At 50.6% G+C, this 13,073-nt stretch overlaps 6 protein-coding genes across 6 annotated transcripts; 2 read left to right on the top strand and 4 right to left on the bottom strand.

The window, feature by feature from the left end:
* Positions 1–362: 362 nt before the first annotated feature.
* On the top strand, positions 363–1,872 carry she9 (putative mitochondrion biogenesis protein (She9); the record flags this gene model as incomplete). Its single annotated transcript, XM_022631947.1, has 2 exons — positions 363–954; positions 1,019–1,872. 2 exons carry the CDS (start codon positions 363–365, stop codon positions 1,870–1,872), a joined length of 1,446 nt encoding a protein of 481 aa, XP_022488284.1.
* Positions 1,873–2,586: 714 nt separating this feature from the next.
* On the bottom strand, positions 2,587–3,580 carry rip1 (ubiquinol--cytochrome-c reductase catalytic subunit RIP1; the record flags this gene model as incomplete). The annotated part of the gene is made up of 4 exons (XM_022631925.1): positions 2,587–2,768; positions 2,834–2,984; positions 3,058–3,146; positions 3,292–3,580. 4 exons carry the CDS (start codon positions 3,578–3,580, stop codon positions 2,587–2,589), a joined length of 711 nt encoding a protein of 236 aa, XP_022488379.1.
* A 408-nt stretch (positions 3,581–3,988) lies between these two features.
* On the bottom strand, positions 3,989–4,707 carry PENARI_c009G00546 (histone-fold domain-containing protein; the record flags this gene model as incomplete). The annotated part of the gene is made up of 4 exons (XM_022631716.1): positions 3,989–4,314; positions 4,368–4,458; positions 4,511–4,596; positions 4,650–4,707. 4 exons carry the CDS (start codon positions 4,705–4,707, stop codon positions 3,989–3,991), a joined length of 561 nt encoding a protein of 186 aa, XP_022488394.1.
* A 376-nt stretch (positions 4,708–5,083) lies between these two features.
* On the top strand, positions 5,084–7,951 carry PENARI_c009G10277 (chloride channel protein; the record flags this gene model as incomplete). Its single annotated transcript, XM_022632015.1, has 7 exons — positions 5,084–5,552; positions 5,614–5,681; positions 5,734–6,093; positions 6,143–6,220; positions 6,266–6,591; positions 6,641–6,995; positions 7,046–7,951. 7 exons carry the CDS (start codon positions 5,084–5,086, stop codon positions 7,949–7,951), a joined length of 2,562 nt encoding a protein of 853 aa, XP_022488275.1.
* Positions 7,952–8,386: 435 nt separating this feature from the next.
* PENARI_c009G09355 (F-box protein) lies at positions 8,387–9,752 on the bottom strand (the record flags this gene model as incomplete). Its single annotated transcript, XM_022631985.1, has 2 exons — positions 8,387–8,912; positions 9,265–9,752. 2 exons carry the CDS (start codon positions 9,750–9,752, stop codon positions 8,387–8,389), a joined length of 1,014 nt encoding a protein of 337 aa, XP_022488322.1.
* Positions 9,753–11,338: 1,586 nt separating this feature from the next.
* Positions 11,339–12,491, bottom strand: PENARI_c009G02381 (pyridoxamine-phosphate oxidase PDX3; the record flags this gene model as incomplete). The annotated part of the gene is made up of 2 exons (XM_022631779.1): positions 11,339–12,348; positions 12,443–12,491. The coding sequence occupies 2 exons, from the start codon at positions 12,489–12,491 to the stop codon at positions 11,339–11,341; spliced, it is 1,059 nt and encodes a 352-aa protein (XP_022488440.1).
* Positions 12,492–13,073: the final 582 nt, after the last annotated feature.

Here is a 13,073-nt window from a genome sequence, read left to right as displayed (position 1 = left end):
GGTCTTTGTTATAAACCTGCGAATGCGATATTATGGCAACTTTGATGATCTCACAACAATGTTGTTCAAGTAGTGGTGGTCTTCATTGATATGAAGCGGATATATATATTCCATAGGACCGGCGGTGCCAATGAGAGCCAAAAGATATTTTCTCATCTCACGAGAATAGTAAGCTAGATATTTAACTAGAAATAACTAAGGTAGTATAAACAGTGATTACAACATACACAATATTCCATGCCAGGGTTCTGCAACTGGCTCCAATCTGATAAGCCTATCCGAGGCCAGGTACCCGAGATCTTCACCCGGCCTCTGCCTTACAACCACTCCCCTCGCCACGAGCCAGTGGCTATACACCGGCCATGCAGTCCATGCCAATACTGCTCAAGCACTCACTCCGGTCCAGCCTTCAATTAACACGATCCTCGCCGGTGCGAGCACATTTCCGCCCAGCCACCCCAACCTTTCCCATCACCAGACCGACTCCGCGGAGCTTCTCCGCCTGCGTACAATGTCAATTCCGCCGACAGCCCGAGACATATGCTGCCTTTGATGACAAAGAGAAGTTCCCCAGCGACGCTGAGAAGGTCATTAAGGAGAGAGAGCTAGAGCTTGGTTCCCGCGACCCGGCCCCGATCCCGGGTGTTGAGGTGGGGAGTTCTCATGCTGCCCCCCCTCACACAGAGTCCGACCAGACTGCGGAACAATTACGCACGAAGGAGAGTGAAGTAGAGAAGGAAAGGTCGGCACAGCTGGAGCAAGATGCCAGTGAAGCCGAGGCAAAGAGTGGAGGTCTTCCTTCCTACCTGGAAAGCCGGCGGTCACAAATGTCCAAGCAATTCAGCACAATGATGGACAACCTGCAATCAAACGTCTTCGTAGCAGGCCAACGACTCAACGACCTGACCGGCTACTCTAGCATTGAAGCCCTAAAGAACGACATCCACTTCCAAGGTACGCACCTTAACCCAACCCAACCCAACCAAGTCTTCCAGCCCAGAAACTAATAACAAAACAGAAAGCCGTCTCCGCACAGCCAGAGCTCACGTCAAACAAGCCAAAGAAAACTACGCCTCAGCAATAAACCGCCGCTCAACCTCCCAACGCGAAGTAAACGAACTCCTACAACGCAAACACGCCTGGTCGCCAACAGACCTAGAACGCTTCACCCTCCTCTACCGCAACGACCACACAAACGAAGTAGCGGAAACCGAGACCTCGCACGCACTCTCAGCAGCAGAACGCGAAGCCGAAGAAGCAGCCGCCCAACTAAGCAAGAGCATCCTCTCCCGCTACCACGAAGAACAAGTCTGGTCCGATAAAATCCGCCGCATGTCAACATGGGGCACATGGGGTCTGATGGGTGTCAACGTGCTTCTCTTCCTAGTCTTCCAGATTCTCGTCGAGCCATGGCGCAGAAAGAGACTTGTAAAGGGCTTTGAGGATAAGGTCGTTGAGGCGCTTGAGAAGGAGAAGGAGCTTAACCGTGCTTTCCTGGCTGAGAGTGCTGTTTCGCTTTCGGCGATCCCGTCCGAGGTTGTGGATGCTACTTCTGATACTGAGCCTTCAACTGTCATTGAGGATTTGCCGAAGGCCGTGCAGGAGACTCTCCCTGCTGATACTGCTACTGCTACTGCTGCGCCTTCAACGGGTGACGCGAGTGTGAGTGCCGCTCAGTCGCTTCAGTCTCGCTTGTCTGGTATCTCTTACCCGCCTACCTCTGTCGAATACTGGAAGCAAGTCTTCCATGAGTTTTTCAGTGAGCGAAGCATAGCCGTCTCTCAGCGTGATGTTACCACAGTGGCGCTTCAGAGTGCTGCGACTGGTGCTGCTGTTATGGGTCTCCTCTTTGCCCTATTTAGATCTGGGTGATTTGTGATGATCTATTTGAACATGACATTGGACATAGACATGGCCAGGTACATGTATCAGAGTTACCAACGACTCTTCGTACAATAGTATAAGGGTCCATGTTGGTACTGGAGATTTGATAACTCACCCGGTGCATTGGAGTGGGTATATTTGTATAGTTGAATGAAGAGATAGACTCGCTTGGATAGAATCGAGTCTAGTGTACTACTATTGCAGCGTCTGGCGAGTTGAGTATATAGCAAAACATTGAATGATCTCACCTTGGTTCACGTTTACGTACAGCTTTAGCCTTGAAGAATCGGAGATTGAACATAGGAAATAACACGACTAGACGATACACTAAATATAGAACATAAGTATGTACTCAAGGAGACCGCGGACATCATCTGCACTGCTAGGACAAAATCCTAGCCTGAGCATCTAACCTCACGGATGGCGAAGCGCGCGCTTGCAGGGACCTCGAGAGCCCGGAGCATGAAACAAAAGGGAAGAAGAGGCTCATTTTTTGTCCATATTAAAACACAGGTCTCTTAATCTTGACAAGACACACGGCCGCTCTGTCTAAAAAAGGGAAATAACCAAAACGCACAAGCACATACACAGATAGATAGGAGATACATCATCCCTCTATCTTTTATCTCATCCACACATTCTAATGAGACAAGCCGCTCGGGGGCGGTGATCAAATTCGGGGTGCATTGAAAAAAGGATCGCTTAACCGATGACAAGAACCTCATCCTCGGGGAAGTTGTAGGCGGGGACCTCCAGGTTCAGAGGGGCGGGACCCTTCCGAATACGGCCGGAGATGTCGTAGTGGGAACCGTGGCAGGGGCAGAACCAGCCGCCATAGTCACCGGCCTCACCAATGGGGACACAACCCAAGTGGGTGCAGACACCTAAAGGATAGTTAGAAATGGGAATTGTGCTTGAACAAGCAAGATATTGGAGTGGTGCCACTTACCGAGCATGACGAGCCACTCGGGACGCTGGACACGGTCTTCATCGGGCTGGGGGTCACGGAGAGACTCCCACTTGCCCTGACGGGCCTCGTCGATCTCACTCTGGGTACGGTGGCGGATGAAGACGGGCTTGCCACGCCACTTGATGATGACCTGTTTGGAGTGTGTTAGATAAGGATTTTGACCACTGGAAGTCACGGATGGGATGGCGGATGTAAACACGTACGTTCTTGCCCTCAGGAATGGAACCGAGAGCGATCTCAACCTTGGCCTGGGCCAGGACATCGGCGGAGGCGGACATGTTGACCAGGAAGTCTGGAGAAAAAGAATATCGCGTCAGTCATTGTTGCACAGGGACGTCCGGTTCCGACCAATCGAGAAATCCGAAATATCATCTAATTCACTCCCGCTCGTATTCTATTCCCATCTCTTTCCGAATCGAAGAATTAAAAAAACCTACCCTGAACAGTAGCCTTGGCACCGACGGCGGTAGCCAGACCGAGGGAGCCGGCCATGAAGTAGGAGAAGACTTGGTTGGAGCGAGGCGAGCTGTTGGACTTGTACTTGCTGAAGTCGGGGATCTTCAGGGTCGAGCGTGGCTCGTTAGCGGTGGCGAAGGGAGACTCGAAGGATGACTTCGCATCGGCAACTCCCCTCCGCTGGCAGGAGGTGACGGCGGCGCGGGTGGTGGGCACCTGCTGGCGGGCGACGGTGCGCAGCAAAGTGCTGGACGCGGAGGAGAGCGACATGTTGAGGGCAATTGACCACGGAGGGAATTGAGCCGCGAGGTGTGGAGGGACGTGGAGGGATAGAGGGTGGATGAAGTCGGAAGTTGAAGTTGGAGCCAGAGCTTTCGCTAGCGATCGGAATCACGGGGCCGCTCATTGGCTGGTCGGTTCCCGTTCACTCCCTACCATTCGAACAATATAACTAAGCTAATTATATTGTTAACTACTGTTATATCGAGTTAATTTATAGTTAGCTGCTATATTTGCAGTTGGACCTGTTTCTGCTAATTACTTGTTTTCATTTTAAGTAGACTGACTTCTCTGTCAATATCTACGGTAACCCGACCCAATGCGACCGCATAACCCAGAACCAGCAAACTCCAATGCAAAATCATAAACAGAGAACAAAATAGGGCGTATATGGAGCATTCAATCTTGCATCTCCACGTCATGGTCATGACTCGACATGGGTTCAACTGTCCGGTCCGCAATCAACGCGCTGACAGGGACCATCGGCCGAGGAACCGACGGAGACGTTGTCTTCGACTCTTCTCCCTGTGGAGTAGCATTCTCTGTGCCAATGCCATTCGCTGGGGGAGCAGCACTGGTGCCATTGAGGGTACGTTGGCCCTTCTCCATAGCGCTCTGGCCGGCCGCATCCTTGGCCTTCTTCTCCTTGAATTGTTTGTACGTCGTAGTCTTGGGAATCACGTCGGATAGGAACTCGAGATTGTCTGTGTGTGATACCGCCGCAGCTATTGCACAATCATTAGCATGTTGTCGGTCTCTACCAGCAATCGCCACCCACCGAGATCTTTGTATTGAACGGTCTTGCGGGGTTTTCGTTCGGACTTGACCACGTTGTGTCCTTGTTCAGCAAGGTGTTGGATGAACATCTCCTGTAATTGTGTTAGTCGGTGCTCGAAGCAGGGTAGTAAGGGTGTGGCGCACGGTAGCCCTGGCGATGACAAAAGTCGCATTGTTCGAGCATTGTACGATATCTTCGTCTAGCTGGATGATCTTTTTGATTCGTGAAACTATAGAAATAAGTTAGCCACGTTGTCTGACGCAGCTATAGTCCAACACGTACTGGGAAGCGCGCTCTGTCCGGTGATCTCATCCGGATCTCCCATAGGCTTTGGAGGCATGGTAGTGGTTGGAAGTGGTAAGTAAAGTAAAGGTCGCAGTACGCGCCAGCCGTTTCAAGCTCTTAACCCGTTGTAGATGCAAAAGGGCGCCAGCGTGGAGTTGAGAAAGAGCTAAACGCGTGGCCGCGTTATCAGAGTTATCGATACTTGGCGACTTCGCTTTGTCACCTCGTCTACTTCCACAGCTCCGTTCCGCTCACAAGTTACCCAAGATCCCACCAGCTTGAATAAAGACCGACAATACCTCAAGGCTGGTCCGAGGATCTGATTTCAAGCCTGGAAGCCCGTCTTCTCACGGCGAAGCGCATCGCGGACAGCTCATAGCCTCCAAGCCGACTATGCTGATCCTATCCTCTCGATCGATGCCATGAACTCAATGCGCCCTTCTTCGACCTTTTCCCGGTCGCTTTCAGTTAACTCCGAGCGCCGCAATTCGCGCAGGCCATCACCCCGACCTGTTGCCTCTCCTATCGACCCCGAACCCGCTCCCGACCCCCAAGCCCCCGCGATCACAGAAGAGATCAGTGAGATCAAGCGGTATGAAGACTTCACCACTATAGACTGGGTCCAAGATGCCGTCTATGAACAATCGCGGCGCCGCGCTAAGCGGCGCAGCGGGACGGGGTTCTGGGATCAGGAAGGCATCCTTGGCTGGAGGCGGAAAGTGTACGAATCATATGATGCAGGCCAGGCGTGGCTTGTCGTTACACTTGTTGGCATGGCCATTGGATTGAATTCGGCTGTGCTCAATATTATTACCGAATGGCTCTCCGATATCAAGTTGGGCCATTGTACTACTGCATTCTATTTGAATGAGCAGTTCTGCTGCTGGGGCGCAGAGAATGGTATGTTCAACAAGCTTCGTTGGAGACTAAAATGATGAGACTGACCGTTACTGTTCTATAGGCTGCCCCGAATGGAAGCATTGGACTTCATTCTGGCTGTTCAACTATGTCGTCTATTTCTTTGGAGCGGTAAGACTTGTCGCATCCGTGATGCATGGCCTGTGAACTAATATTTATGTAGTTAATGCTTTCATCCATTGCCGCGGTTCTGGTCAAGTCTTTTGCACCCTATGCGGCAGGGTCTGGTATCTCAGAGATCAAATGCATTATTGCTGGCTTCGTTATGAAGGGATTCCTGGGTGCCTGGACTCTCTTGATCAAGTCAATTGCACTACCGCTGGCCATCGCATCGGGTCTTTCTGTGGGAAAGGAAGGACCCAGTGTACACTTTGCCGTGTGTACAGGAAACGTGATCTCGCGCTTCTTTGGTAAATATAAACAGAATGCTTCGAAGACAAGAGAGATCTTGACTGCCTCAGCGGCAGCTGGTGTCGCTGTTGCTTTTGGAAGCCCCATTGGAGGCGTGCTGTTCTCACTGGAGGTTCGTCTGATGCCACTTACACTTATGTGATGATGCTGATTGTCAACAGGAAATGGCCAACTACTTCCCCCTCAAGACTCTTTGGCGTAGTTATTTTTGTGCTTTGGTGGCCACCAGTGTGCTGGCGGTACGTATACAACTCGTTGACGGTTGATCATTGCTAATTTCTCAGGCTGTCAACCCATTTAGAACCGGTCAATTGGTCATGTTCCAAGTTGAATATGATCGGACTTGGCATTTCTTTGAACTGCTCTTCTTCGTGGGCCTTGGAGTCTTTGGTGGACTTTATGGTGCATTCGTGATGAAATGGAACCTTCGCATGGCTGCATTCCGCAAGAAATACCTGTCCCAGTGGCCTATCACCGAGTCAGTTGTTCTTGCCGGACTAACTGCAGTGCTGTGCTACCCCAATATGTTCCTCAAGATCAACATGACCGAAATGATGGAGATCTTGTTCCGCGAATGTGAGGGTGGTCATGACTATGATGGACTTTGCGAGTATGAGATGCTCCCCATATGCCGAGGAAACTATACTGACTTATAGCAGAGCCAAAAACCGATGGCCGATGGTCTTATCTCTAGCCTTTGCAACTGTTCTTCGCACGGGCTTGGTGATCATTTCCTATGGCTGCAAAGTGCCAGCTGGTATCTTCGTGCCTTCAATGGCTGTAGGAGCATCTTTTGGTCGCATGGTGGGAATCATGGTGCAGGCACTACATGAATCGTTCCCCAAATCTGCATTCTTCGCCTCTTGTAATCCAGACGTACCTTGCATCACACCGGGAACATACGCGTTCCTAGGCGCAGGTGCAGCCCTCAGTGGGATCATGCATCTGACCATCTCCGTGACGGTCATTATGTTCGAGCTGACTGGTGCGCTAACATACATTCTGCCAACCATGGTATGTATTTTCAATGATGTCTGTCAATCTAACATGCTAACCTCTCGCAGATCGTGGTAGGAGTAACCAAAGCCGTCGGTGATCGATTCGGCAGCGGTGGTATCGCCGACAGAATGATCTGGTTTAACGGCTTCCCGTTCCTAGACAACAAAGAAGAGCACGTCTTCAACGTGCCCGTCTCTCACGCAATGACCACAGACCCGCTCTCACTGCCGGCATCGGACTTCCCAGTGCGTGAAGCAGAACATCTTCTCAACGATAACAAGTTCCAAGGCTTCCCCGTCGTGGAAGATCGCACCAGCAAAACCCTAGTTGGATACATCGGACGCACCGAGCTCCGATATGCCATCGACCGTGCCCGCAAGGAGGGCATGGTAGCACCAAACGCACGCTGCGTCTTCACAAATGAAGCAGCCGAAGCCGCCGTTGCACGGAGAGCATCTGTCCCCCAGCACGCACGGTCATTAGAGACATTCGATGCAATCCAGCGCAGCGCAGGAGCCGCCTTCGTCGACTTTTCGCGGTATGTCGATCACACACCGTTGACCGTACACCCGCGCCACCCCCTCGAGACAGTCATGGAAATCTTCAAGAAGATGGGACCGCGAGTCATCCTGGTTGAACACCGTGGCCGCCTTACCGGCCTAGTCACCGTGAAAGACTGTCTGAAATACCAGTTCAAGGTGGAAGCCGAGGAACATACCCTCGCAGCAACGAGCTCATCGGAATTCTCCGGGCTCGGCGGGCACTTGAACAGCCCTGCACATGAAACGCTGGAAGAGCGCCTGTGGCGACTTATCCAGACAGTCGCTGGTTTCGTGTCTGGCTCTCGCCGGCCGGTCCGGCTGCGTGATCGGAATCCGCCTAGGCAGTCTGAGCCATCAGGCATCTTGGATGGTACCGAAGATGATGCCATGGTCGAGTTGGAGGACAGAGAGGATCGACCGATGATCTAATACCCGAAAATGGAGGAATAGTGTTTATACTTATACTGTATCTTTATAGAGGCGTTTGCTACACAATGTTACTTATTCCTCAACCCCCAAAACCCGAAAGTCGCCATAACCCCATCAGCGTAAACGGCGCCCAATAGAACAGACTCAACCAATCCAATTGCTCCAGAATCATCTTCAAAGTCAACAACAAAAACTCCGCATCAGGCACAAACTCCGCAGGAACTCGACCTAGTATATCAGGCGAAGACCAGTCCCCCATAATATCATCTAAAGAGCACCCGCCTTCTCACAATCAAGCCCTAACACCTCCAACTGTGCTTCACGCATAACTTCCGCAACAGAAAGAAACGTCTTCCTCTTCAGCAGCCGATGGAAAACAATCATAACCATCATCGATCCGAAATCGCTCACTTTCCACAATGTCCCGATATATGTCTAACACCCGGTACTCAGGACAACATGCGAGAAACCAAGTACCTCGCTACTGATAGTCGCTTTCCCAAGACCACTTAGACAAGCCGCGAAGACAAGAAGACTGACATTACTCCTGACGGCTGACATATCAAGTACGCGGAAATCCTGTCCGCGACCTCTGGATATAGACGAGAGGAGAGGATTCCGGTGATTGAGACTGCCATGTGTGCCGATATGCAAGATCGGGGACTCGCCTTCAATGTGTTGGCGGAAGGATTGGCGGGTTAGTGTTGAGACTTCGATTGGCCAGGTTTGGAATGTGCATGCTATGTTTATGGCTTCTATGCCGGCCATGTGGAGGTTTGATTCTTTGTTGGCGCGAGTTTGGCTGGGCGGTTCTTCCATTGGGGATTTGGCGAAGACGGAGACTGTTAGTGTGTTGTTTTGACGGTGTTTGCGTTGGGAGAGGTGGTAGAGGACTGTTAGGCTTGGGACTTGGGAGATGGAGAGGATTGTGGGGATTTGGATGACGGTGATCAGGATAGACCTGAAATGGAGGAGTATGAGAAGAGGTTGGAGCAGGCTATTGGTGTTTTTGAGAGCTCTCCTGCGCATTTCTTACAATGAGGTATGAAATTTTGGAAATAGATGATAGATGTATCAGTAATGATATTCGATTTGTGTCCAGACGTTTGCTTCAAAATTGCCATGTGTTCCAATGCTGCATGGTCATAGTCTTCCAAGCCCTATTCCTCCATTCCCATGACTGCACATATCTCAGCTGCACATAAAGTATCTCAATCAAAACAGCTGTAAAGATCCATCCCCAGTCCCAGAAAACGGCAGGTCCCAATCAGACGTGAGTCCGCAGCATAAGAAAAAAATGACAAGCATCCGACATCTGACAATTCTCGAAGCGGTTAAAAGCCATCCAGAATGCCTCTACCAAGGCTTTGTCTGTTTGGCGGTCAATCTCCGTCCACCGAACTGCAATCTGGCGAATCTGAGGACGGAAGATATCGTCTTCGATAATGGCATGGATGCGAGCCAGAGATCGCTCACTGAAGTCTGTTGAGATTGTGTGGAAGGCTGTGCGTGCGTATGTCCTGAGGCTGATACGGTACATGTGGCGGCTTGTCAGGCGGAGTGCATTGAGCTCTGTGACTGAGAGGGTTTTCGACACTTCTTCCAGCATCTCATCGGGAAGACGGTCGAGTTTGAACCATTCTGTGATGGGGCTGGTGGGGCTGTATTTGTTTGGAGGGATGATGATTGGGATGATGGGAGGAAAGCCGCGTTTGATGACTTTGATTGAGGCGATAGAGCGTCTGGGAGAAGACTGAATGTGGTGGGTGACGGAGGCACCAGGGCTAATAGGGGGAGCCATGATCACGATTTATGCCTTGTTAATTGAGAGGATGGAAGAGGGTTGGTAAACAAGAGAAGAACCGAAACTGGAGAGTTGAAAGTAGGGCTTTTCAAAATGTCAACAATGGGATCTTCGAGTACAGATATTGTATTGTACCTATTGGGAAGTAAACAATGGGCTTACCGCGCCTCTTGTTCTGTAGACAATAACCATTTCTATGCATAGAGCCATCGTTATGATAGTATGCAAAAAGAGAAGACCAGGTTGCCATTCACATATTGTATGGAGTATATCACTATATCTACACAGTCTAAGTAGATTATAGAATCTATGCCTCCAAGCCCACGAGACTGAGCCCGCCTATTTGCCTTTCTATATTCTGGATACTCTCCTAAACAGAGATATCAAATTTAATTGTGAGAAACGTAGAGTGAAATGCTCCAAGTAGCTAAATATCAAAGTATCAATCCCCTATACATGACACCCACCATACAGACTCATTTGAAAGACTCTTATCTACAACAGGCATTCCTTTTAAATCGACATACATAGGTACATCTACATCTAACTTAAATAAACTATCCAAACCCAATCTACTTCAAAGCTCCATCCACCCATCCATCAAACCAAAAACAGTATATTCATATTCACGCCCCCTCCCTCATCCCAACAAGAATACACCCAGCCCCCATCATCCCAGCCCCAACCCACCAAAGCCCGCCCACAGCCTCCCGAAAAACAAGCATGCCCAGCAATGCCGTAGCCAAGAAATTGCTCGCCGTATTCGTAATGGAGACCTTCGTTGTTGAGGGTCCGGCTGTTAGTGCTCGTGTGAAGAGGGCCCACATTATTATGTTGCAGAGGATGTTTAGGCCTAGGCATGCCTGGATAGAGTTGATATTGTGTTAGTTGTTGTATTGTGGAATTGGGTGTTGAGTATTGTAGGGGTAGGATAGCATAGGATTCAGGTGGACATAGATAACGTACACCCCGAACAAGCATCTCGATAAAAGGCGAAGACTCCAATCCGAGAAGGTGGGCGATGGATGTTGCGAATGATGTTGTGTGGTTATCTGTTGTTCTGTATCCCATGATTGCCATATTAGCCTGCTGTTCCAGGTGTTCCAGGGTTGAGTTCCAGGGTTGGTAGTTCCAGGACCAGGGGTTTGGGTTACACAGCGCCGGGAAGGTTCACGGCTTATCCCAGGGTTCATAGACATCTTGATATCCCCGGATATAACTGTGCTTGTGTAACAATGTGGAGGCACGTACAATTTCGCGAAAACGCCGTTGAGCGCGGCGAAGGTTCCGCTTGTTATAGCGAGGATGATCCATGGGGATGTGGAGGATTGTTTTGGGGGTGCTGGGGAAGACATTGAGTCGTTGTTTCTGTCCTGGGCAGTCGTATTGCCGCGTTCTTGTTGGATTGGGTTATAAAGGAGGATATCGAGGGTCTTGGTGTTTGGGTGACGTTGGGTTTGTGCCAAGGCTGATAAGATGTGATAAGATAGACTGATAAGACTGATATGGATATGGATGTATATAGTATAAGATATGAATCACTCGACACATCCTGCTCTAAGACACTCTAACAATCATTAGATCTACGGCGAAAGCCTCTGAACCCTCCACCTCGCGCCCTCGCCATGTTCACCCCCAACACGAACATACCTAAACCGATCATGCAAGCGACTCCTTCTCCCCTGCCAAAACTCCACAGACTCGGGAACAAGCCTAACACCGCCCCAGAAAGGTGGCAACGGAATATCCTTGACCCCCTCAAACCTGGCCTCCATCTCCTTAACCCTCGCCTCAAGCAAAGCTCTCCCATCCTCAATATCCGTCTCCTCAATATCAACCGGAACAATCCCAGCAACCCCCTCCTGCAAGACCGCCACACTCTTTCTCCTCTGCCGCTCAGTTAACATCTCCGGATCAGCATCCCAAAGCACACGGCTTTGCCAACTCGCCCAGCCACCAATCTGACTGCCCCTCTCGCGCGTCCGCCAATACAACTCGCTCTCCTCCCGACTAAGCGGTTCGAGTAGTCCCTCAACGCGGACTTGACGCTCGACATTCAACCAGCAGAATGTAAGCGCGCCCCATTTGTTGCCTACTCCGATTTCCTGCTGGATCGAGTCTGGTTCTGGCATTGCGGCTAATGTGTCATCGTTCCCCTCCCCGTTTCCAGTGCCGAATACTTGTCCCCCCTTCCCCTCACGACTGCCCCAGTTACTATACACGACCCAGCCACGCTCATCCAGTTCCTTGAGGTAAACGACTCGGGCACTAACGCGGCCGGAGGGCATGGATGCCGTGGCCAATGTGCATGTTTCTGGCGCGGAGGATGCTACCAGGCGCGGGTCGCGGAACCAGGTGTGGAATTGGTGGAGGGGGTTTGTATTGTGGATTTGGGAGATTGTTAGGGGTGGGTTTGTTGTGAATTGGTGGGCGCGGGACGGGTTGGAGAGTATTTGGGTTTCCGTTGTTGAGGTTGGGGTGGAGGTTGCGCTGCGCAGGTCTGGGGTGGTGGGTTCATCTTGGTCTTGGAATTGGGGTTGTGGGATTGTGCTGGCCTTTAGGCCTGGGGTTGGGGGTATGTCCCCTGGTGCGACTGAGGCTTTGTTAGCTTGTGTGCATTGGAGTGGGTTGGACTGGGGTAGAAGAAGGAGGGGCCGGAGGATCATTGTTAAAACTGGTATACATACAGATGAGCTTCTTCGGACGGCGGATATCACTCTGAGACTCGTGGTCCATTCTTGCGCGCTGACTGGGATTGTTCACAGATGAGGAAAGTCGAAAGTGAAGGGGGAGTTGGCGGGGTTGGCGGGGAAAGACTCGGACACGGAGAAACGAGTCAAAAGCCAAGCGAGCTGATGGACACACAGTGGGTGTCATTAACTAAACTCGAGCTCAAGGTCAAGTATGTGGCAGAAGAGAGAGTGGGAGTAGCCGGAACTATAACCTTGGAAGTTCTCGATCGGTACTCCCGAGACGTCATGCCACCCGATTAGGTTTCAAGGTTGCTTACAGGCTTACTTTACTGTAAAGAACAATATTGACTCAATTCACTTTTTTTCATATTTCTGCGCGTAAGACGCGGTGGGAGAGTTGAGAGATGTCTATGAACAAAAAACAAAATGGTATACAGTGCTTCCATGCACGCCTTTTTGAACGCCAGATAAAAACGCCAGTCCACGCTGGATGCCATATCAACAAAGAAAGACCCAAAGATCAAAACCAAAAGCAGATCAGATGTTGCATGTTCCATATCCCACTGCCGCCCTACAGACGCCGAACCAGAAATATTCCACACACGGGATCCAGCCCTGGCGGAGA

This window comes from Penicillium arizonense, assembly GCF_001773325.1.
Source record: "Penicillium arizonense strain CBS 141311 chromosome Unknown PENARI_contig009, whole genome shotgun sequence".
Lineage (NCBI taxonomy): Eukaryota > Fungi > Ascomycota > Eurotiomycetes > Eurotiales > Aspergillaceae > Penicillium > Penicillium arizonense.
Note: the sequence above shows the minus strand (reverse complement) of the source record. Positions and strands in the feature narration are given on the sequence as shown.